The sequence below is a fragment of the Larimichthys crocea genome, chromosome XIII, assembly GCF_000972845.2.
Source record: "Larimichthys crocea isolate SSNF chromosome XIII, L_crocea_2.0, whole genome shotgun sequence".
NCBI lineage: Eukaryota > Metazoa > Chordata > Actinopteri > Sciaenidae > Larimichthys > Larimichthys crocea.
This window is the reverse complement of record NC_040023.1, coordinates 42,311,949-42,335,543: the sequence shown is the minus strand read 5'-3', so window position 1 is coordinate 42,335,543 and position 23,595 is coordinate 42,311,949. Positions and strand designations below refer to the sequence as shown.

At 41.7% G+C, this 23,595-nt stretch overlaps 2 protein-coding genes across 6 annotated transcripts; one reads left to right on the top strand and one right to left on the bottom strand.

Moving 5' to 3' along the window:
- Nucleotides 1–305: 305 nt before the first annotated feature.
- On the top strand, nt 306–15,712 carry thrap3b (thyroid hormone receptor associated protein 3b). Of its 4 annotated transcripts, none has more exons than XM_019265962.2 (12): nt 306–700; nt 4,741–4,895; nt 6,884–7,669; nt 8,167–8,781; nt 9,249–9,415; nt 9,566–9,677; nt 9,790–9,865; nt 10,525–10,706; nt 12,053–12,284; nt 12,737–12,886; nt 13,091–13,135; nt 14,093–15,712. In XM_019265962.2, exons 2-12 carry the CDS (start codon nt 4,774–4,776, stop codon nt 14,321–14,323), a joined length of 2,718 nt encoding a protein of 905 aa, XP_019121507.1. In that variant the 5' UTR covers nt 306–700; nt 4,741–4,773; the 3' UTR covers nt 14,324–15,712. The 4 variants fall into 4 exon arrangements, 3 of the variants coding, with proteins under 3 accessions (XP_019121507.1, XP_019121509.1, XP_019121508.1); XM_019265963.2 differs by lacking the exon at nt 306–700 and adding an exon at nt 871–997; XR_003463518.1 differs by lacking the exons at nt 13,091–13,135; nt 14,093–15,712 and adding an exon at nt 12,398–12,522 and having other exon boundaries at nt 307–700; nt 12,737–12,878.
- On the bottom strand, nt 15,208–23,595 carry eva1bb (eva-1 homolog Bb (C. elegans)). 2 transcript variants are annotated; one of them, XM_010751729.3, is made up of 3 exons: nt 23,182–23,594; nt 19,337–19,506; nt 15,208–18,440 (listed from the first exon to the last, which is right to left on the bottom strand). In XM_010751729.3, exons 2-3 carry the CDS (start codon nt 19,401–19,403, stop codon nt 18,013–18,015), a joined length of 495 nt encoding a protein of 164 aa, XP_010750031.1. In that variant the 5' UTR covers nt 19,404–19,506; nt 23,182–23,594; the 3' UTR covers nt 15,208–18,012. The 2 variants fall into 2 exon arrangements, with proteins under 2 accessions (XP_010750031.1, XP_019121512.1); XM_019265967.2 differs by lacking the exon at nt 19,337–19,506 and having other exon boundaries at nt 23,182–23,595.

Here is a 23,595-nt window from a genome sequence, read left to right as displayed (position 1 = left end):
ACTGTTTGGCTGTGCGGGAAAGAACAAAGCACATTATTCTAAAACTAAATATGAAGTAAATATTGGACTGCAGATTCTGAATAAAATGAAAGGCAGTTGGGCTAAGTGAGTCCTCTGACTTTCCAACAAAGGGAGTACAGCAGCTGAGTCCAGTCTGTGGAGGCCCAGCCTGTCCCTGAGCCGCAGGTGCTACAGCCAGAACAAACACAGCACTAATGAGCTGCACTACATGACGCCCTCAGTACACACCTATATACAGCCAACCATGTACACACACATTCACACACACTCACACACACAGGAAATTTGAACCCCCTCCTCCGGGCTTCTACACGTCATCACACAAAGTCTCGCGGGATTTTAGCGTAGCAGTCGACTGTAATAGTGAGCTAATAGTTTCGGTCGTCGTTAGCTCTCGTTAAAGCTCGATGCATGCAGCACAGTTGACGGATACATAGAGCACTAGATGTAATGAGGGGTGAGACAGCAGTGTGACCGCCCGGCCTGGCCTCCTGTAAGGCTGAGTGTGCTCGTCACTGTTCGGAACTGTGCTGCCGCTAACTAGCTCGGTTGCTAACATCCGTTAACCGTGTGTGTACAGTAGAAGCAGGAAGCAGACAGCAGCTGGCCTCACAGGCTGTCCGTGTCTGCGGAGAGTTCACACACACACTGAGCCCCAACGCTCGGAGGAAAGGAAAAGGTAACCCCCACTTTGTTTCCTTTTGGAGCTAAGCTGCTAGTTGAAGTAGCTAACAGGAACAGATGGAGTAACGTTCAGCGTGTTGGTAACGGCAGCGCTTCAGGGACTTCACCGAGAGCTAAAGTGTTTTACTGGACTTTAGTCCTGTGTGTCTTAGCAGCTGCATGTTATGCAAAGCTAACTACGTGTGTGTGTGTGTGTGTGTGTGTGTGTGTGTGAGAGAGAGAGAGAGACAGAGACAGTGCTGAGTCTGGACTTCCGCCTGTGTGTCCTCGTGTGGCAGCTGCTCTCTGCTCGGTAACTTCATTTTGTCTCTTTCCATGAATCCAACAGACGCGGTAAACCTGCCGTGACTTCCGCTGTGAGCCGTGTTTACAGTGCCATATATCTACAACACTGAAATGACTCCATCATAAAACACTGCTTGACTTGAGGAACTCCAGAGCAGTTTCATGTCGTTTGCATGTCTGCTTTCTCACACACACACACACACACACACACACACACACACACACACAGATTTCCCTCCACTGTTCACAAACACAGCTCCACAGTGTGTTTGTCTTTGGTTGGATGGTACACACACACACACACACACACACACACCTGCTGTTCAGGCTAAACTTGAACCAGGTCAGCGCAGAGCATACAGTATGTGATGCATAATGAAAAGTGTTGAATAGGCATGTTTAAACGTCCTGCATGTGAGCGTGCACGTGTGCAGATGGTCAGAAGCAGCATGCGCAGATGAAAAGGAGAAACTTAAAATGATTCGTGCTCAGTCTCACTTCCTGTCTGATTGTGTCGACAGATGTTGGCAGCATACAGTAGAAACTGTGCTGAAAGTCAACTCGCTGATGCACCTCCCTGTAATTCTTATTCAGGGCATACATGAAGTCTGCAGGGCTTTTTCCAGAGTGGAGCAGTTTGAGGTGATGCTATGAATACAAACTCTGAATAGTTGTACCCACATTGTTACCCACAGTGCTCAGATGAAGGTCTGTCTGATGTCTTAATGGAGGATTTTACATTTCAGCTGAGTGCAGACAACAGTCCACAGCATTCCCAGGATCAAAGTGCTTCACATATCTACCAATCAGGGAGAGGCGTAGGCATTCAAATAGGGCTGCACGATTTGGCCTGTAACCAATATCTCGATATTTTTAAGCTATATCGCGATACACGATATATATCTCGATATTTTTGTTGTTGTTGTTTTGTACTCTTTTTATAGCATTTTAACACATATTTTTTATGAATTTTTAATGCATTTCATAATGTAAATATGAGCTTTAAAGCAGTGCAGGATCATACTTGGCTTATGAGACTGTTTTAAATCAAATTTTAACCAGTCTTCATATTTTATAAATAAACCTTTAATAAATTTAACACCCACGTCTTATTTTGAAAACCGGAAGTGTCCACACGCTGCAGTAAGCTAGTGCTGACTTTCCCAGTTTTCTCAAAGTTTTTGCCATAAAGTCGCAATAAGGGCGCACTTGAAAATATTGGAGCAGCTGACGTGACCACGCGAAAACGAGAGACGGCTGGCGTGACCGCAGTTGTTTTTCTTCGGAACCAAGTCGTCCGTCTCCATCTTCAATTAACTCGCTTGTGCTCTTCACTTCTCTCCTCACTTGATACAAAAAGTACGCATGTGCGCAGGGGATTTTTCTGGGTGGGCGGGGCAGTGTGCTGCGTGCTGTGAGGAGCACCAGGAGTGAGTGACACAGGCAAAACTCCGGAGAATTAAATGCTGACGGCTTAAAACATTTACGTGACAAGTACTCGATGGTCGCGATATAGTCATTTCATACATCTCACGTAGAACAAGCCGCGATATATCGAGTATATTCGATATATCGCCCACCCCTACATTCAAAGACGTTTTGCTCACCTTAATAATGTGTATTGAAAGTCTGAGTTTTAGCGGAATGAGTGGAGGGCTCTTTTGTCTTCCAGATTGGCCTAGGTAGTCAAAAAACACTTAAGTGCCCTGCTTTGGTTTGGGTCAGACAGAAACCCTGTGTGGACACGTAGCAACCATTGTTTGACACATAGCAACTGTTGTCCCTTCAAACATGACAGAAAACAGGCAGCCCACAACATTTGGTGAAAAAGCCCTCGTTGGCATCCTGAAGAACACTTCGGTCTTTGAGTTAACCAGTGGAGAAGCATCTTTGGTACACAGACCACCACCCTGAAGTTCCTGTAGTAGGAAGTGTTTGTCTTGTCTGACTGCAAGAAAGCAACAATGCCTGCTGCAGGGCTGCTGCTCTGCTCCATTCTGTTGAACACTCGCATAACAAGAAATATTATTTTGAGCGTAGCAGCCAGATAGACACATGCTGCTGAAATGAAATAAGTCAAATAAATGTATTGTGGGTGTTGTTTAGCTAATTTGGTAGAACAGCCGCCTCATGTGTAAAGGCTCAGTCCTTGCTACAGCGGCCCAGGGTTTGAATCCGACCTGTGGCTGTTTCCTGCATGTCATTCCCCATCTCTCTCTCTCCCCACATTCCTGTCACTCTTCAGCTGTTTCTATCAAATAAAGCTTGAAAAGGACAAAAAAAAATCTTTAAAAAATCTATATAGATAAATGTATTGTTCTATTTTCCATTGTGGTGAAACTTGAATATAGTTAAATAAAATCATTTGTCTTGTCCTGCCGCTGTCCAATGACCCAGTTTATTTCTCTGAGTTTGTTTTCGGGCAGTGTTGATTCACTGGTTAGCCAAGGTCACTGAACTGAGGCACTGTTTGTTGACCTCAGAGTTAAGTTTATCTTCTAATTTCACAGAATGACAGAATGCAGCAGAGAACTGGTAGTTGAAGATATGGAGTGTTGCTATGCTCTTCTGGCTGTGATGATAGATTGTTGTTAGAAATTTCCCTTTTTTTAAATGTTGTCAGGTGTTAATCAGAGCATGGAATCTGTCTAATCGTATTCATCAGACTTGTTTTGATACCTTTGGGATCAGAACGTTTCTCCACATTTTAGATTTTTGAGCAGCACCTTCCGTCTTTGTTTCTGTTTTGGACTTGACTTGTTACATTGTGTTGCTGGTTCTATGTTGTTGTTTAAGGGTCATGTCCTTTTCTTTAGCAGTGTGTGATGTTGAGCCAGCCTTCACATTTTGCTGCATAGAAGCTCAACCTGTCTCACATTGCTGCTGGCTCATGTGTACATGTTTACATGCTGCTCCAGCTGTCTGCCAGCATGTTGGCCTCAGTGTGATATGGTTGCGTTGGTTTTGATTTATTTTTCTCTGACAGTTCAAGGTCATGTGGGACTTCAGGGGCTGTTCATGGCATGTATTAAAGCAGCTGTCTGTCAGCAGGTCTGGATGTATATCTGTACAGTCCTGATGGATATGGAGGATTCTTTTGAATTAGAGTGAATGCTTTTAAATTCTCTACTAGGGATGCAAATTATCGATTAATTCATTAATCGTTAGTTGATTGACCTTATCGGTCGATTAACGGTTAACTGATAAGCGGCTTTTTTCCTAAGAACATATATTTCTCACAGTGTCTTTTAACATAAAGCAAAATATTGCTTATATACTGAATTAAAAAAATGCATGTTATGTTCCTCAACTAATGTTTTATTGTACCAGTGGGGATATGGTACAGATATGGCATTTAACCAAAATAAATTCTGCACAGAAAATTGAAATACAGTGGTCCCCATAACCACACACTTTTATACACCTTTTTACACGCATTTTGTACAGTACTCCCTTAGTTAATCAGGACGCTGAACACATGTGTGGTTCTCCCTTAGCCAATTTAGGACGCAGAACACAATTCGCGTTCATACTGTACAGTACGCTGTAAAAAAAAAAAAAAGCATGCAAAATTACATCGACAATTAATCGATTAACTGTTTACATCCCTATTCTCTACATAACATGTGCTTTCTGTGTCATTCATGTATTGATGATGAGGTGAATAGGTGAATATTGTGTGCAAGTAAAACATTTGCATGAACAAAACTTTTTGAACCAATGGAACTCCCTTCTTCTCATTTATTTCAGGAAAAGAATATTTGTACTGGCCTAAGTGCAAAGATGTCAAAGGCTCCAGATTCTCCAGCTCGGTCCCGCTCCAGATCAAGGTCCAGATCCAGATCTTACTCAAGATCTCACTCGAGAAGCCGATCCCGATCCAGATCCAGAAAACGTCGCTACAGGTAAGTCACTGATGTGAACCTACATCACTGTGCAGCCGAGCCACGCTACATTCACTGAACACTCGATGAAATGTCTTTTAGAACCGGTGATGATTACGTGAAGCTCATGATTTCTGTTAACTGGTAAACGTATAGAATAGATTACCACTCCTCATCTCTGCTTAATGTTAACAGCTATTAGTATAACACACTTGAATTTCTGATTGGGCTGTTACTGCCTGAAGCTAATTCTTTTCTTTCTAGGCCTGCTTCCAATTTGCATAAATGTTTTCCCTGTGAGGAGAAATCATTTGCATCAACGCACCTTGTTTATAATCTGCTGTTGTCATATGTATTACAGTTTTAAGATGTCAACCAGTGCACTCAATCTAATGTTTTATTTCTTTAATGAGCAGTCCATGAAAGCTTCAGCACTTTACAATGTGTGGTAGGAGTGCATGTTTTTCTGTGAAGAGCATTGCTACACTGCATGTCAATGATTGTCAATGGAAACACACACACACACACACACACACACACACACACACACACACACACACACACACACTCACACACACTCTGCCTCCTCCCACTGTGGATTAGAGCAGGTTGTGTTGTGAGCATACATAGGCTGGAGTGCACTGTATTTTCTTATTGTCCACGACTGCTCTGTGGCCATGAAAAGGTGTGAGGGGTAAGCAGAGAAATGCTTGTGTGTTTGTCTTAATGTAGCTGGCTTTGGTTAGAGGCCAGCAGGAGCGGCACAGCGTTCACATCATGTCAGACATTTTTATGTTCTCCCTGAATTCACATGCTGCTTTACATTTGACTGGGACACAAAGATTCAACTTGTTTCCTACTCTTTCTTGAGCGAAGGTGTGTGTGCGTGTGTGCACACGTGTGTGTGTGCGCGTGTGTGTGTGCACGTGTGTGTGAGAAATATGAAATTACAAATTTTGTATAGATTTGTGTCACTCTGAATGACAGTCAGGATGAACTAAGATGTACACCTGCACAAAAAAATATAAAGAGTCTGACTAAGAAGTTTAATTAAGTTTCATTCTCCCCATTGTTGTAACCAGCACGTGCCACAGGTGCCACCTGCTGGTCAGATGAATGTATTTAAATGTTTGTTAATCTTCTGATTATTGATTCAGTGTTTTGACTAGAACAGGAAATGGGAAATGAAATTAAATGACTGACTGACTGACTGACTGACTGACTGACTGATTATTGTGCGGGTATGTGAGTGGATGCACTGACTCCTGGTCCTTGACTTGGTTTTGATCGGAGGTTCACAGACAGCAGATGCTGTCTTCTGTCAGGGTTCTCACTAGGGCTGGGTATCGATTCAAATTCCAAGAATCGATTAGATTCCGATTCTCAAGACTGAGAATCGATTATCATAATCTGATCTGATCCGATCTCGATTCGGGTTAGTGTTATTAAAACCATTTTTTTGGTCTCCTGAAGCCGGAATACAGGCGCATATCTTTGCAAATGTAACCTGCAATCGCCTCAGTTATTTTAAAGGAACGTACAGAAGTGGCTGGTAGTTGTAGAGTTTTCCTTGAGTGTTCTTTTGTCTGTAGTTTTATTATATTTCCGGTGAATTTCCATTTTTCCCACATTCATGAACGCATCATAGTCATTCCGACGACCATTGAACGCACCTTGCGTGTATGAGATGCCATAGTGTAGTTTAAACACGGTGCACGCCTGTTTCAATTCAGTGACGCGACTAGTGGGGTTAAAGTTCACCGGGGGAAAATGTATTAAAATTTTAATTAAATTAAATCGATCTTTGGATGTACGAATCGATTTTAAGGAATTAATATGCAAATCGATTCAGAATCGGAAAATCGTTTTTTTCAACACAGGCCTAGTTCTCACCCTTTCACTGATGTAGAATTCCCCACATTCAGACTGTGACTGTGTGGTGACACCACATTCTTTGCTCTCAGTAACCATTTTCTCTTTCTGTCGTTTTTCTCTTGTCCCTCATCCAGTTCTAGATCTCGTTCCCGTTCTCACTCTCCGTCCTACAGAAACTATCCTACCAGGGACTACCAGAACAACAGAGGTGGGTTCAGAGGCTACAACCGAGGCTACCGGAGACCCTACCACTACCGTGGCAGAAACCGAGGCTATTACCAACGTGGTCATTACCAGAACAGGGGAGGAGGTGGTGGCTACGGGTATAAGGCGAATTGGCAGGGAGGTGGTGGAGGCTGGCATGATCGCCACCATGACCAGGACCACCACTCACACAGTCCCAGGAGGGGGCGCTCACGCTCTCGCACACCCAGGAAGCGCTCAGGCAGCCGGAGCCGCTCCCGCTATTCTGACCGCTCGTCTTCGGGGAGATCTCGACGCTCCAGGCGTTCCAGCTACTCCTCGCGGTCCCGGTCTTCATCACCGCGTCATCGCAGCAGCAAGGGCAAGCCTGGCTCCAAGGAGGCTAAAGACAAGCTAGCAGAAAGTCAAGCAGAGAAATCCGGTCAGGCAGCAGATGGAAGTGCCATCGAGAAGGCATCTGGAGGTAAATGGATCGACTATGACGCCAGTCCTAAACGAACCAGCCCAGACACCAAGAATGAAGATGCTCCCACTGGTTTAGATGGCAAAGGACCCGGGAGCACTGGTCCTCTGTGGAAAACCATCGGCAGCGCGTCCCCTCCAGCCAAGAGCCCCACAAAGTCGGGACAGACGGCCTCCTTCAGCGGATTTGGGTTCTTCTCAAAGGAAGATGTCAAAGCTGGAGATAAGACTATGATCTCTGCTGCCTTCAAAAAGTATGTCTGTTATCTTTGAAGTTCATTCAATAGAATTCTATTCTTTTCTTTTTTATTTTCTTAACAAATGATGAATGTTATTTTTCTTTCAAACATGTTTAGCCTTTTTTCAAAGTTCCCTGGAAGAATACAGTTTAAAAAGGAAAACATAAGACTGGATTGATTTTAAGTGCATTGAAAATGATGCGGTGGTATTTCTGTGAGTATAATTATTGCAGTTTGAGTCCTGGTCTGTACTGTTTGCATTAGTGCTTTGTTTTTTAACAAATGATCAAGATAGGAATTTAAAAGCAGCAGCAAAAGTTGGAAGGGATGGTCAGAAATGAGTAATCCAATAAATAACATTGTCTTTGTCATGGCTCTAAGCATGCCCATCCCTGATGTGTTTTATATTTCCTTTTTACTTGTCTTGTTTTCCATCTTGCAGTCTGAGGTATAAACATTAGCCGTGTGTCTGGCATTGCAGGTACTAAGGCTCAGTTTGTTCTCTGTTTCAGGTTCCTGGCTGAGAATAAAAACAAAAAGCAAGCGGCTGAGAAGGAGAATGGTCGTGATAAGGAGCAAAGTACCACTGACAGAGAAACAGAGAAAGGAAGCAAGTCTGGAGACCTTTTCAACATCTCGTCCACTTTCAGCGACTCCAAGGAAGACAAGACCCTGCCTTTCTTTGACGCTGGAGAAGAGGAGTTCCTCAAATCTCATGGGCTGAAAGAGAGGGACATTGAGGAGGATGGTGAGGTTAAAACCACCCTTACAGCTCGGGACATTTTCGGAAAGTGGGGGGACGAGCCAAGCTATTCAACGTCCTACCCATCCCTTAAAGAGAAAAGCCGGAGAGATGCTGAAGAGGCAGAACCCATAGATCACATGGAGGAGGAGTTGTACCGAAGCCGCAAGCACAGCTCCAAGAAAGAGGAGAAGTCCAAGAAGAAGGAGAAGAAAGAAAAGGAGAAGTCCAGAAGGAGTCCGTCCCCACCCGCCACTTCCAGAGAGAAGGAGCGGCCGCTGTTCCCCGGAGCTTTCCCTCCTCGTGAAGACTCGCCTGTACGGCACATGTCTGCATCGAGGGAGGACTTTGAACTCAAAATGGGATCTCTAGATGAAATGCCCAGGTATGTGTACTCATTATCATATCTGCCTGAATAGAAGAGACTTGCTAACTGTAACAGACACATTAGACAACAATACACTACACTGAGGCTACCAACAACCCATTATGCAACACTTTCTGTAATCCAGCTTCCAGCCAAATGTAGCACATGCGCAACACTTACAGTAAGTGTCTTAGCTCTCACACAGAAAGTCATGAAAGCTGAATCAAAAATGAAAATGAACTTGAGACATAAAATAACACAGCAGCTACAACGCATGAATAAAATCTAATATGAGAATAATAAACTTAACTTCTGTGGTGATACTAATATGAGATGGTTCATCAAGATAGACAGTTGGTGGAGCAGTTCTCCAGCCACCATGTGACGTTTTCATCTCTTGTGTGGATGTTTAAGTCATGTGCTTGATGATCAGCTGGAAGGCCTTGTGCACTTTAATCAATGTTCCTGTCCTTCTGTCCTCTCAGCTCTTCCCTGTCTAAAGATCGCCTCCTGCCCAGAGATCTGCTCAATCCCACGAAAAAAGATCCAGAGTTTCGTTCCATTTTCCAGCACATTCAATCAGCACAGCTCCGCCGTAGTCCCTCTGAGCTATTTGCTCAGCACATAGTCTCAATCGTGCACTACATCAAAGGTAGAGTATGGTCTGTGCTTGTGTCCTCCAAGACGACAGGAGTTTGGACAGTTAACCAGACTCACTGGACATTTCATGACTTGAATATGTTTTGTTAGCACAGCTGGTGCTGCTGTACTGGAATAAGAGTTGTTTGTTGTTTTTTTGCAGCGCAACACTTCCAATCCTCAGACATGACTTTAAGTGAGCGGTTTGCCATGTACCAAAGAAAAGCTGCAGAGGTAGAAATGATGAAGCCAAGGAAGAGCCCAGAAATCCACAGGTACCTGAAATGTTTCATTATCTCGTCAGAGGTCATTGAAAAAAATATTGCCATCATGCACTCCGTTCTTAGTCATTACCTGCTGACGCTAGAGCTGTTTGTCCTCTCTTAGGAGAATCGATGTTTCCCCCAGTGCCTTTAAGAGGCACTCTCACCTGTTTGAGGATATGGAGGAGACGAGCTACAAGGTGACCAGCCCTTTTGAAATTTGACGTATTTTGGAACAAGCAAATTTGAGACGATCCAAAGCAGCAGTGTTCAGCTTTGTGCTTTTCTTTCAAAGGATGCATATTTCTAAATCAAAAGAGCCCAATTGTGTTTTGTAAGTGCCAAGCAAGCCCCCCAGCCTATGAGATATGGTTATTGATTGGGTATGTACGAACCCAAGCAAAGGCTAAAAGGAAGTGAATTAAGATCCTGAGTCCAAGCCTCTCAAGGAACGCTTATCAGTGCCTTTACCTTGTAAGTATTTTTCCTAAAAAGAAAAAAATCAAGCCACAAAAAACTGTGAAATTCTCTTGATTTGAATAAGCTACATGCATGCTGCTGGTTTCCACAAATACTTTTAGATTCAAGTCATTTTTGAAGAAATAAGCATTTTGTATTGTTTCTTTGCTACACATAATGTTTTCTGACTGTCACTGTTCACATTTAGTCTTAACCACTAGAGGAACACAGTGCTTATATTATATATTGTGCCTTTTTCTTTGTACTGCAGATATGCATATTCTGTTCAAGCTTTGTATTTGTTTGTCACCAGTATAGCATTTTTCAATCTTCATTCAAAAATTGCCGGTCAGTTTTTCCAACTGCCCCTGTGGTAGCTCACAAACGCGTATTTCTGCAGGATCCGAGTCAAAAGTTCAAAGGCGACGTGATGGACCTTCGCCTGGATATTGAAAGGCGTAAGAGGTTTGCTGGCAAGGAACGAGACTACAAGCGTGAGGGCGGCAGGAGCCCAGGAGGCTCCCGAGGGCCGAGCAGAGAGAGGTCCTCCGAGAAATCTGGGAAACACCACAAGAAATCCAAGTACGTTTGCCAGATGAGCATTTGATTTTAGAAGAATACTTACCTGGAACAAAACTCTGCAACACAACTACAGCCTGCTCCCAGTAATACTGCAGCGCATACAGTTACACCTACAGCTCAGCACACCATGGCATGGCTACAGCGTACAATATACAGTGTTTAGGAGGGGGACTGTCCACCTTTGGTCAAAGATGTCAGTGCTTCCAAAATGAAACCCAGCTCCATTGTCGTTTTCATCTTTGAGCAGAGTGTTAGTCCACACTGACTGTTGGTGGAGGGGTCTGTGTCGTAATGTAATGTCTCTGTTTAAAGTATGAGACAGTTAGCACTGTTATTAAAAGGGAATGAGTGAGGAGATGAGTTGTCTCCTGTAACTATTGTAACATTTTAACTAGAAACCACAAGTTTTATTTTTATTTAAAAAATTAATGCGGTTTTGTTTACTTCCGGTGGCAGCCGCCATTTTGGATGTGGCAAAGTAGAGCTTTGTTTCCCAGATATATTAGTGTGTGTGTGTGTGTGTGAATGGGTGTATAAGAGGCATTAACTTAAAACCCTAACGGAGACTGCGCCCTGGGCGGTCGCCCACATTGCCCACAGCTAAAACCGGCCCTGCTTGTTTTAGTTTCCGGGCAGATCTGCCACATCCAATATGGCGGACGTGTTAACGTATCGCAGCAACGGACCAACCTGCTCAATGAGGCGTCTATGTATATATGTCTATGATCTATCCTAACTAAAGGAGAGTCTATGTATATGTCTATGATCTATCCTAACTAAAGGAGAGTCTATGATCTATCCTAACTAAAGAAGAGTCTATGGCGTAAAGATGGATAAGGACGGACTTTTAGGGGGAACATTTCATTTTAAAAAGTTGCCCGATGGCTCGTTGGACAAAAACAAGGCAATTTGCAAAGCCGAATTTAAATTCCACAGAAGTAACACGACTTTAACATATCACCTCAAAGCAAAACACCCTGTCTACACTACAGGAGTGTGGCACTCCTCAGTATATTTCCTCATTCTGGCTTTTTTCTATTTGCACTATGCATATGTGCACCTTAAGCCAATAAAATGAATGAATTTAAATATACTTTCTCTGTGTTTATTCTACATTAATTTGATCATTTACATAATATTTACTAAATAAATAAATAAATATAAATATAAATATAATTATATAATTAATATAAATATAAATATATATATATATATAAATAGATAATATATATATATATATTATATATATTACCCCCACACCCCTACCACTTATCTATATATATATATAAAATAAATAAAAAAAAAATTTAAAAAAACCAACCCACCTTTTTTCTGTTTTCTTTTAGGAAGGGTAAAAAGAAGCGGGATCGCTCTCCATCCTCCTCCTCCTCTTCATCCTCTCCATCCCCTTATCCTCCACCTTACAGAGGGAAAGAGTACATGGGGGAGGGGATGGAGCACTCAGAGGAGGGCTACAGTCACTCTCGTTATCCTCCACGGGACTACAGTGGGCCCGCAGACAGAGGCCCTCGAGATTATGAGGGCCACAACCCAGAGAGAGGCCGAGGCCGTGGATTTGTAAGTTGTGTCTGTGCTCTGTTCATCTCTTCTGCTGTATTTATTTTGTTTTTTGTTCACTGAGGTACTGACATCTCATCTTCTTGCAATTCTCTGTCCTAATGGCATCACAGTAGACTACGCTTCTCTGCTCTGTTCCTTCCTCCTAATGCTAAGGAACATAATATGGATGATGATGATGATAATGATGATGACTCTCTATCATACATATTCCATGCACTACCTGATTTTTATTAAGGTAATGTAGCGCAAATCAGTGGAACTTCACCTCATCACTAAACAAATGCCTGATTTCATCAGTATGGCTTTTTTTTTTGTCTGTTCTGTCGTTTCCATCGTCCCTGGCTCTGCTTTGGACCACGTTTATCAAATATTCTTCCATCTTTTTGTCAAGCTTATTGTGTGTTTGTCTGTTGAGTGCACGTTTAATTCCACCTGTTGTTTTGTTTCAGTTCCCCAGAGTGAGAGGGAGAGGCTGGAACAGGGGAAATTATCCAGGCAACAACAGCAATGGAAACCCTGCCAATATGAATCCTCCAGTGCGCCCTCCAGAGGAGGAGTGGGACCCTGAATACACTCCTAAAAGCAGGAAATATTACCTGGTGAGAGTCTGAAGCTTTCTATTTGTTTAGTGACCTTTTCCCTGAAAACAGAGTGAAGGAAGGCTCAATGAATTTAGCTGCTTCAGCTTCAGAGAGTTGCTTCTGTGCATGCTGACCGAGCCACGTCCATTGTAAATGTTCTTTAGTAACACCTGTTCTTGACATATCTATTTCCTTCTATGTCAAAATGTCTGCTGTGAAAAGGACGGTCAACATACTCAACATGATTTTCTGCCCAAGTTAAAAAAGGTTTGTTTAATTGTGTCTGTGTTGGTCGGGCCACCGATCAGCGTTCAGCAATATTGAACATGTTAAAAAATCATAATAAAGGATGTTTTCCTCCACAAGTTTACATCTGTAATAGTTGGTTACTATCTCATATAGATTATGGCTGTTGATATATTGTTGATGTAATGGTCATCATTGCTGTTGTACTCTATCAGCACTCATGGAGTGCCTCTTTTAATCAAATGAGTTGGTCAGAACAAACTGTAGAAATCTGAAATCTGACATTACTGAATGTTTTAAAGCTCCACTGCAGCTGGAATATTCCTTTTTTTCCAAACATGATTCAGTTTAGCATCATTTCAGCTGACAGCAAACAGTGGCACAGCCACAGTCAGACTGAGAATGCTGAGTATATACTGTGAGCCGTAGCCCTTCTGAACTCATTTAGCCTGTCTAGGCGTTTTTTAACATTGTAGTCAGTTCTTCTGATCTGATCATTTCTGCAGCGTCACAAGGAAACAGGTTATTTTATTTTCCATCAGCTGATACAGCTGTAGTGTAGTCAGATCACCGCGGTCGCGGTGGATGACTGTCTACCAATGAGCTTGGGTTTCTGCCTGTTTAAAAGGAAGTTTTTCCTCGCCACTGTTGCCAAGTGCTTGGCAAGTGTTGGTCTCTGTAAATAATATTATAAAGAGTACAGTTTAGACCTGCTCTGTATGGAAAGTGTCATGAGATAGCTTTTGTTATGATATGGCCAAAATTGAATTTATTAGAAAGTATGTGAATATTTTAAATCTGTCTTGTAGTCTTGACTGAAGAAGGAGCTTCCTGCAAAGCTGCATATTATTTCTTAAAACTGCAAAAATGCTCCATGTGTGAATAGATCCTGTTGGTCCAGAGTTCAAAGTAGCTTCCGGCTTAATGACAGTGTAAGGGCTGAAGTTTTTCTTTCTATGTGTCCCCTATGCCCCCCAGCATGATGATCGTGATGGAGAGAAAACCTGGGTGGACAACCGTGGAAGAGGCCGGGGCTCCTTCCCGACTCGGGGACGGGGGCGCTTCGTCTACCGAAAGGGAGGCAGCAGCCCAAAGTGGACCCATGACATGTTCCAGGGGGGCGAAGAGGGGGAGCTTGGAGATGACAGCATGGAAGTTGAGCGTAAAGAAACCAAGAATGCTGGAGACGCCTCCACCCCGAAGCAGTAGACCACTGACTTCATCATGTCCATGTTCATGAGCATCTCTGTGTCAGAACTGTTACTGTGATGATAAAGGGGTTTCTCTTTGTTTCCCCCTCCACGTCATCCCATCATTTAAAGGTTAAAATGTGTTAGTGAAGTTAAAGTTAAGAAAGAACTGACATGAACGCAGCACTGTTCCTTTTCTATGTGAGGTTTCAGCTTCAGTGGTTTTTATGTAACGGTGAGTTTTGTTCTTCAGTTGGTCAACTTGTATCTTTTTAAGGGAGAATTACTGAGGCAGCAACATGATCCTGAAGCAGAGGAGGAAATAAGAGATGCGCCTGTGCCTTAGACAGTAATAACACAGTGATGTGTTTAAAAGTGCAGCCCCCGCTATGAGTCAGTCAGTGCAGGAAGGCATTAGATGATGTCTATGTCATTATTCATGTGTTTCTGTTGGTTTTAGGGGCTGTAATAATAAATCTTTGATGTTACTGCATGAAATATTTGATCCATACCTCGCTCCACGGGACCAATCAGTAGTGGGCTCAGGGCTACTCATCGTCATGTCACCACACATGAAAGTTACTATCTGTGGAATCCCTGAATGATTGCTGTTTGTCACTTATATTATCCAAGTTTTTTTCATATAGTGCCACTTCACCTATACTTCTCATTAGGAAGTGATGACATTTTTATGTGTGCTACAGTGTATTCAAATTGGTTGTAGGTGTTTTCGGTTAAAAACAATGTGAATTGTAAAGAATTGACACCAGAATCTTGATTTGCCATCAGCACATCGTCCCTCATATCAGTTTAGGTAAGTGGCTACCTTTGTTAGATTTTTAATTCAAATAAGTGTATAGAATTCTAAGACATAAATTATTATTTTAACATCTGAGGAAGTCGAGGTTTAAAGTGAATGTCTCTTTTTTTTTTTTTAAATGGACGCAGCAGAGAAGACGTGCAGGTTCATCCTGAAGCCAAACCCCGAAACATGTCTGAAGATGAAGGTGTACATTTGTTAGGAGTTGACACAAACTAGCAGAACTAGTTTAGTGAATGTCACTGTGCTGCTTCGTCCCACTTTGACTGTACATACTGCATGTACTAAACACACCTGTCCTTTCTTTAGTTTCATCTGAAGCTCAAACTTTTTTACTCTCCTCAGAGCTTTGATGTACTGTTTGATTTTCAATAGATTGTTCTTTGATTCAGGGCAGTTCTCTGAGTGTGTGTGTTTTTTGTTGTTGTTGTTGTTTTTGTTTGTTTGTTTTTCAACAGATAAACAGACTATAGAAATGTTAGACAACTCACTGTGTTGAATGGTTTGTGGTTTCCTTCATTGTTTGGGGTCTCACATGTCCTGCAGTAAAAATCTGAATAGCTTCAAAATCAAACAATTCTTTTTTTTCCCCTTCTGACTTGATTAAAACTCGACATGTGTCAAAGTATTGCAGTGGTAACTTTCAGCGTGGTTACTGACTCGGCGGTGACACAATCCAAAATAAACCATGAAGCATCGTACAATTATTTTCATTACCGATTAATCTGTCCTAATTATAATTTCATGATTGTTTTCTCTATAAAATGATTGGAAGAGAGAATTTATCTGATTATCATCCAAAACTCAAAAGATCAAATTCCTGATGACTTTTCTCTCAATAGAACATTTGAGAAGCTGGAAGTCATTTTTGATTGAAATATTACTTAGTCCATTATTAATACAGTTTCTGGGTTAACTTCCTCTGAAGCCATTTTTTCAAGCAGAAAAACATGAATTCATAAATTGAACCATTTGGAGCCATGCATGGCTCCAGGGAGGTCCACCCCTTTAATCCAGACTGAAATATAACTATTAAATTAAAGAGAGCCATTAAATGAAGTTGAAACATTCATGATGAATTGTGATAGCTTTTCATCCAGCACCATAATCAGGTTGAATTGGTTTTGTCCAGTACTTTGGTTTATGGCCAAACACCTGCAGAACAGGCCGGTCTGCTGTGGAGAAACTGTCTGAAACATGTTTTTAAGCAAATCTCGTAAAATCCATAAAATTAAGGTGCCGAAACGCGGATGAATCTGTTTTTTGAGCTGTTATAAGGTTACAGAATGAGCACACAGCATCAGGTCATGAGTTGTTTTCCTGAAATGCTACAACAATCTCCAATTCAGTCAGTGCCACTTCCATGACACCGGACAAAGGCGCTCCAGTTATGACATAATCAGCCCTTTCATGGACGGAGGAGGTAAATTGAGCCAACAGAAAATGGACTGTCTCGTGGGACATCACTGGGATCCACTTGGTGAAGCTCTGCATTGGTAAACTCTACAGTAGAGCTGAGGTAAATGGCTCTTTCACAGCCCCAAACAGGCCTGTCTTCATCAGAGAGCTCAGACCAGGAGGGCAGGTGCTGCAGGAAGTGATGGGGCCAGAGACACATATCAACTTCAATCTGGGAGAAGACGATGAACCTACCATGAAACCTGATGACCGATGACTCATTTTTCATGTGATATAATTATGTCCGATAATAGTCTGTACATACGGATACTTTAAGTCATTCTCAGATAATGTGCTCAAATAATGAAATGATTTTGAGTTTAGAAAATAAATCCACAAACATTTTGATAATTGGTTAATCATTTGAGTCATTTATCAAATAATGGTTGATGTGTGTATGTTGATGTAAAATGTGAGGATATGCTGCTTTCCTTTACGATCATCATATATTTGTCAGACCATCCAAAACCAAAACAGGTTCAATTAAAACTATATGAGACACTGGAGTCTCTCCTGGTTGCCTGGCAACATCAGGGTAACATGGCATGTCCTCCATTTTAAACTTAAAGGTGATGGTGGACAGATGTTGTTCCCATCGGACAGAGCTAGGCTAGCAGTTTCAACCTATTTCCAGTGTTTGTGCTAAGCTAATCTAGCTCTGTGTTCTCCTAACAAGCAAATGAAGTGACAGAAGCTGTTTCCAATGATCACAGAGTGTTTCAACTTTGAATTATTCACATTGCAGTGACAGGATAAAATACTAATAAAGCTCAATACTGTATACAAAATCTGTCAACAAGCAACCTAATACAAACGTTATAAATTCAATAATCACATGAATAAAATAGACAAAATATAATATATAGACAAAATATAATAATTCAACACATTTTTGAAATGGCTCAGTTTGATGATACTTGAAACTACTTGCAACATATTTGATTAAATCTTTTTATATTACATTTCAATATTGAGCCGAGTTTTCAAAATGTGTTGATGTTTTTGGTATTTATTTATGCAATAATGTATATCATAAAGGGCTGTATGAATGTTATTGAATGGGTGGTGAGAAACAGGCTCACCTGAAATGTATGTTTTAATGAAACAAGCTAATTTAACACTGTCAGAATATTTCTTAACATGTTGTAAAGATAATGTTTTTTTTTTGCCATGTCATGACTCTTGGAATGGCACTGCTACTATTTGATGAATTGTCATGAAGTTTGGTTCATCTTGTGTTCCTTTATGTTTTTGTAACATTATGTGTATAAAAACATTAATAACCCCACCCCCACCTCAATTATTTAGTTTCAGTCCCTTCATATAACATTGAACACTTTGGGTTGCCATACAAGTCCAGGTCAATGTACTGTGTATGTTCTGCCCTCTGCAGTCATGAGGCAGATTTTTAGGGCACAGTCAAAATGTCTTTAGTGGTAATGCACTCGTCCAATAGTCCCCGTCCCCGTGACCAGGATGTCTGGCTGTCCGTTCCTCCAGATCTCCCTGACAATTCTTTCCCTCTCCTCCAGACGGCGGGCCTTCTCCAGCTCCTCAGCTGACGCAAACACATTCACGCTCCTCAGAGTACCATTGGACTGGCTACTGTGCTCACTCATGGGTTCCATTGTTACTTTAGGGATCTCCGCCTCCTCCACGTCCTCCTCCGGGATACTCTCATCCCTCTCATCCTCCTCTTCCTCGCTGGAGTCCTTCAGTTGTCTCCTCTCAGGGGAAGGGGGAGGCCTGCTGCGGCGGTGAGTCCTGCAGGTGATGCCCGCCACCATGAGGCACAACGCCATGAGCAGGCCAAAACAGACGCCCATCATGAAGTAGAGGGCAAAGCTCTCTGGATTGGCTGCAAAGAAACACAATGAAAAGTAAAAATAAAAAGTATGAAAAGTATATTTACTCAAGTACTGTTCTTCAAACTGTTTAAGGTACCTGTAGTTTACTTCTACCTTTACCTTCTTAAAGATTAAACCAGTTATGTCCACGTGTTTTGGCTTGTGACTCTCTACATTTATGTAGCAGAGCTTCCTTTTTTCTTCTTTCACACAGCATAAATCATGTCATCATCCAAGCAAGTTGGAACCAATAGATTAAACCACCCAAAATGTTCTATATTTAGTAGTTCAAACTAAATACTACATCCTGTATGTATCCTTGTATCATTATTAACTGTCTAATAAAGTCAGATTTATAATCATTCTATTCACGGGCCAGAGATATTGAAAGTACATTTAGCTGACAGTACTTCTGTAATTTTACTTAAATAGTAAAATTCCTTTAACATTACGTTTTACGTTAAAGAACTATTAGGAGGTTATTCATTCTTTAGCTGAGAGATTGATACCACTCTCATGTTTGTACAGAAAATAAATAAATACAACCATAAATTACTGTAGCTTAGCACAAAGTCTGGAAACAGAGTAACAGGTAGTGTGGCTCTGTCTGAAGGTAATAAAATATGACCTAATTCATCTGTCTGTAAGTGTAAAATAGCAGCTTTAGAGATGAAGTCACATTTTGTTACCTTTAAGTTAGCTAAGCTAACTGGCTTTATATTTGCTGTACAGATGTACTGTCAACCTTCTCAGAGCTGAATTTACTTGAATATTCTTAAGGTGTGAAGAAGTTACACTGTACAGTCAGGCAGGTAGGATCATGTGAGCGTGTTCTCCTTACTTACTCCACTGGTAATCATTATGTGGCCTCACTGAGGTCCAGAGCCTCAGGTTAGGAAGCCTTTACCTTTGATGTGAGCGTAGGTTGCCATGCTGTTACTGAGCAGCTCCATGTCTCTCTTAACAGGCTCCATCCTGATTCACTGTGGGTTCAAATCTCTACCATCACTAGGACTTCTTTTTACACACTGAACTCCTCGACTATCCACCAATGAGACCAACGAGATGACACAAAACCTGTCCCAAAAAAAAGCAAAGTAAACATCCTGGGAAGTCTGAGTGCATCAAACAGACGCTAACAGGCTGAAAAATGTAAATGGTAAATGGACTGTACTTATATAGCGCCTTTCTAGTCTTCCGACCACTCAAAGCGCTCTACACTACATATCTCATTCACCCCATTCACACACATTCATACACTGATGGCATTGGCTACCATGCAAGGTGCCAACTGCTCATCAGTTTGCGGATCTAACCATTCATACACATTCACACACCGATGGCACAGCCTTCGGGAGCAATTTGGGGTTCAGTGTCTTGCCCAAGGACACTTCGACATGCAGACCGCAGGAGCCGGGGAATCAAATCGCCGATCATCTGATTAGTGGACGACCCGCTCTGCCTGTGAGCCACAGCAAATGTGTTCTCCAACCATCATTCCCGTGATCTAAACTCATGTCAGAGGTCAGCAGGCAAGGACATTGTGTTCCTTGTAAGTGTTTTACACTCAGGCCTGCAGTGAGGACAGCAACATGGGCTGATAGGGATGTTTATAGTTCTGACATCAGTGCCTGAGGAAGCTCTTTTCCGCCATAAAGGAAATAGTGTTTTTTGTTTGTTTGTTTTTTTGTTCTTTTTCCCACAGAAGAAAGTGACATGATATATTTCACATGTTCTCTAGGACTGAATCACATTTCCACTGGGAAAAACTCCAGCTAATTGTTAACTCTTATATTTTCACTGTGGTTTATTTTGAGATATCTGTATGTGAGCTTTGAATGATGTTCACATTTTGTGAAGGGTTTATTTCAAACTAATAGCTTTAGTTTAACTGCTTTATATTTTATATATGCTTATAATACAATTAGAATTGATGGTAACTGGTTAATAAATACTCATTGGGCTCTTGGGTTTGTAATAAGTCACTGAGTCAACAGTAAATGTTAGTAAGACAAAATGAATAAAGTGCTGTTACAATAACCCATCACCTCTGTAGTTGGAAATGTTTCATAAGTTGTTCATGGCTTTTGGTCCTTTGTCAAACTGTCCTAATGAAGGCCAGAAATTTTATGAAACTGTTTACATTATGCTAACATGGTGTATAACAAGACAAACACTGTGTTCCAGCTCCATACTCTAACTAAAGTGTTTGTGTTGACACATAAGTGTGTGTGTGTGTGTGTGTGTGTGTGTGTATGTGTGTGTGTGTGTGTGTGTCCTGAAGCTTGATTTTCTGTGTGCTGTTGGTGGACATTATTGTCACAAAATGCAATTCACTAAGGGAGCAGAGGAGCTGCTAAAAAAATAAAAAATAAAGCTCCAGGGACACAAAGTGGAAAAAGGTGTCTTTGTGAAGTTTAACTGGCTGACATCAGTCTGCCTGACATGCATCAGTGCATCTATTGATGGATGACTTCCTATTAGCATAGAAGTCACAATGACAACCTAACATGCTAACCTCATGGTGCCACTAGAGGAAACATTGCAGGGTTCATCCTCTGGGAACCATGAATGTCAGGCACAGTGTTTACCTGCCGTTAGCACTATAGAAAAAGTCAGGCAGTCACCAAATTCATGATTCCTTCTGTGAGGAACACAAATGTTTGCTGCAGACTTCATGGCCGATGATGATGATGAGGCCAAATGGGGGATTTGGTCACAGATGGTCCCACGGTTACAGTAAAGCTTGATGTAAACATGATGACTGATATTTCCCACCCCCTCACATTCCCTGTCATTACAACAACAATGTGCGTGGGAGCCAAATGTTTTTCTTTCTGGTGCTTTCTCTCCAGGGAGAACAGAATCATGGCTACTGCTGGGGGCTTGAGTCAGTCTCCCACCCTGATCTTTATCCAGGTCACTCTTGGCAGAGTCTGTACACTCTCAAAGTCTTTTCTTTTTTATTTTCTTTGGGGGGGGCAATTACAGCAAAAGTCGATTTTGGTTGATGATGTGAGGTCCAGTGACTCATGGGAACCGACGGCTCTTCACCAGCACTGCCTTCTGCTTGGCATTTAACTCACAGACAGAAGAAGCATGACTCCATCTGCACCCTCGATTTGCAACTCCCAGAGCTTAACAACATAAGTGGGCAATTTAGTTTTCGGTTCAGCTGGTGTAAAGTTAAACAGTGTTTGTTTTAATTAAAGACTGACCTTTGCATCCAGTACTTCTACAGAGTTTATCAAACTTGAAGCATTTGTTACAGTCACAGACGACCTTTCCTTTTTCATACTCAAGTCTTTGAATGAAAAGTTCGACATTTTGGGATGTATTCACAGAGGGTTAGATTGATGCTGCAGCCAGTAGACAGTTAGCTTAGCATAAAGAATGGAAACAGGCTCACTGGTGAACAGGTTAAATCTAATTTGTTTAAGCTGTGAGAACAATAGCTAGCTGTTTTGTGGAGGTTTATGCCTCTGACCGAGAAAACTCCACTGTGAATACTGACTGATTTCAGTTTTTGCACAGATTATACTAGAGAGACTAGAGACACACTGTGTTAAATACCAGGCTTTGCAGCTGGTTGGTGGGTTTTGGTACCAGTGGAGAATCGGGCTAGTTATCTCACCCATTTCCAGTCTTCGTGCTAAGGAAAATGGAAAATAGTTATTCTAAAATATATCGAAAAATATTTCTACGTCCAGTTCCAATGTGATTCCCCATTTTTCACTGCAAACTGAAATTGAAGTTTTCTTGATACTTGTGTTGTCTCATTTAATGTTATAAACTCTTTTCTGGAGGCTTCTTGAAACAAATTGATTTCTGTGGAAACAGGCAGACTTTTTTTGTTGTCTTTTTTTAAAGAGAAGAAAAGTTTTATGATTTGATGATAGACACTAGGCATAAAAACTTTTTGCAGTGCCTTTTGCTACAAACACCAACAAGTTTAAAAACCTGTGTGCCCTTGCAGAAGCACACCCACACTCTTGTTCTGTTTTCTCACTTGCAGGATAAAACTTTACATATATTTTTGCAGAGCTTTAGTTTGTGGTGAACTTTGTCTGAGCTGGAAGCACACAAATCCCAGAGGGAGACAAACGTCCATTTTATGCAGCCGCAGTGTCGGGCAGACAGACTTAACACCTAACATTTCCAGACAAGTCCAATAACTTCTTGACTTAACTACACACATTCAAAGCCCGGCAGCTGTAGCTGTTTATGTAACCCTATAAAATGCACTCCTCCCACACTTCTTGCTTAGATAATCCTATTTAAGTCAGAAGATGAAAACTGAAACCATTGAAAATAAGACTTATTTTACAGTAGCAAACCCCGCTTCCTCTAACCGTTTACAGTTTCTCAGACAGAGAGCTGCTGTCATCAGGCACAGGACAAGGTGGATAAAAGAGGGCTCATGAAACAAGCTGCTTTTCTCTCCTAATATTTTCAAAGTGCTGAGGGTCTTGGACACGTTGTAGCTACTGCACCTATAAAGACTTTTATGGTCTGTGGTATTATAAAAAACATGGTGCAGATCCTGCTAATAAACTTGTCTGTTGCCTTGTTTATTACCTGACAGCAGAGTAACTGAGGTATATTTGGGAAGATCCTTGTGAAAATGGTTTGAAATCTGAGCTTGTAAAAAGGTTTGATGGATAAAGAGCTATGTACAATAAAAGCTTCTAAATCATATATATGTGAAGAACAGATAAATAGAAGATCATCTAAAGTCAGACCATCACTCACCTCAGCACAGGTTGACACAAACAAAGTTTCCACTGAACAACAAAGAATTTAGATCCAGATTTGGAGCCGGTCTGTCAGCCCACAGTTGGATGAGATGCCATCGTTTGGATAGAGGAGCAGGGAGAGGTTGTTGGTCACTCAGTGTTCGTGACAGAAGGAGCTGATGTAGCTGATGGACTGCCAGAGATGGAGCAGCCCTCCACTATGATCCACTCATCTTTTAGAGGAGGAGGACCATCCACAAACACTCCTCTCTCGTGTTGAGGAGGCGTTTACTTTCCCTGAGTGATAAGTGAAACTCGTGCATGTGTACCACTGTGACCTGACTCCAAAATAAAGAAATGCAGGTAAACACACTATGGAGTCCTCACTTTGAGAGAGAGAAATCGCTCTTCACTGGAGTTATTCTGCCAC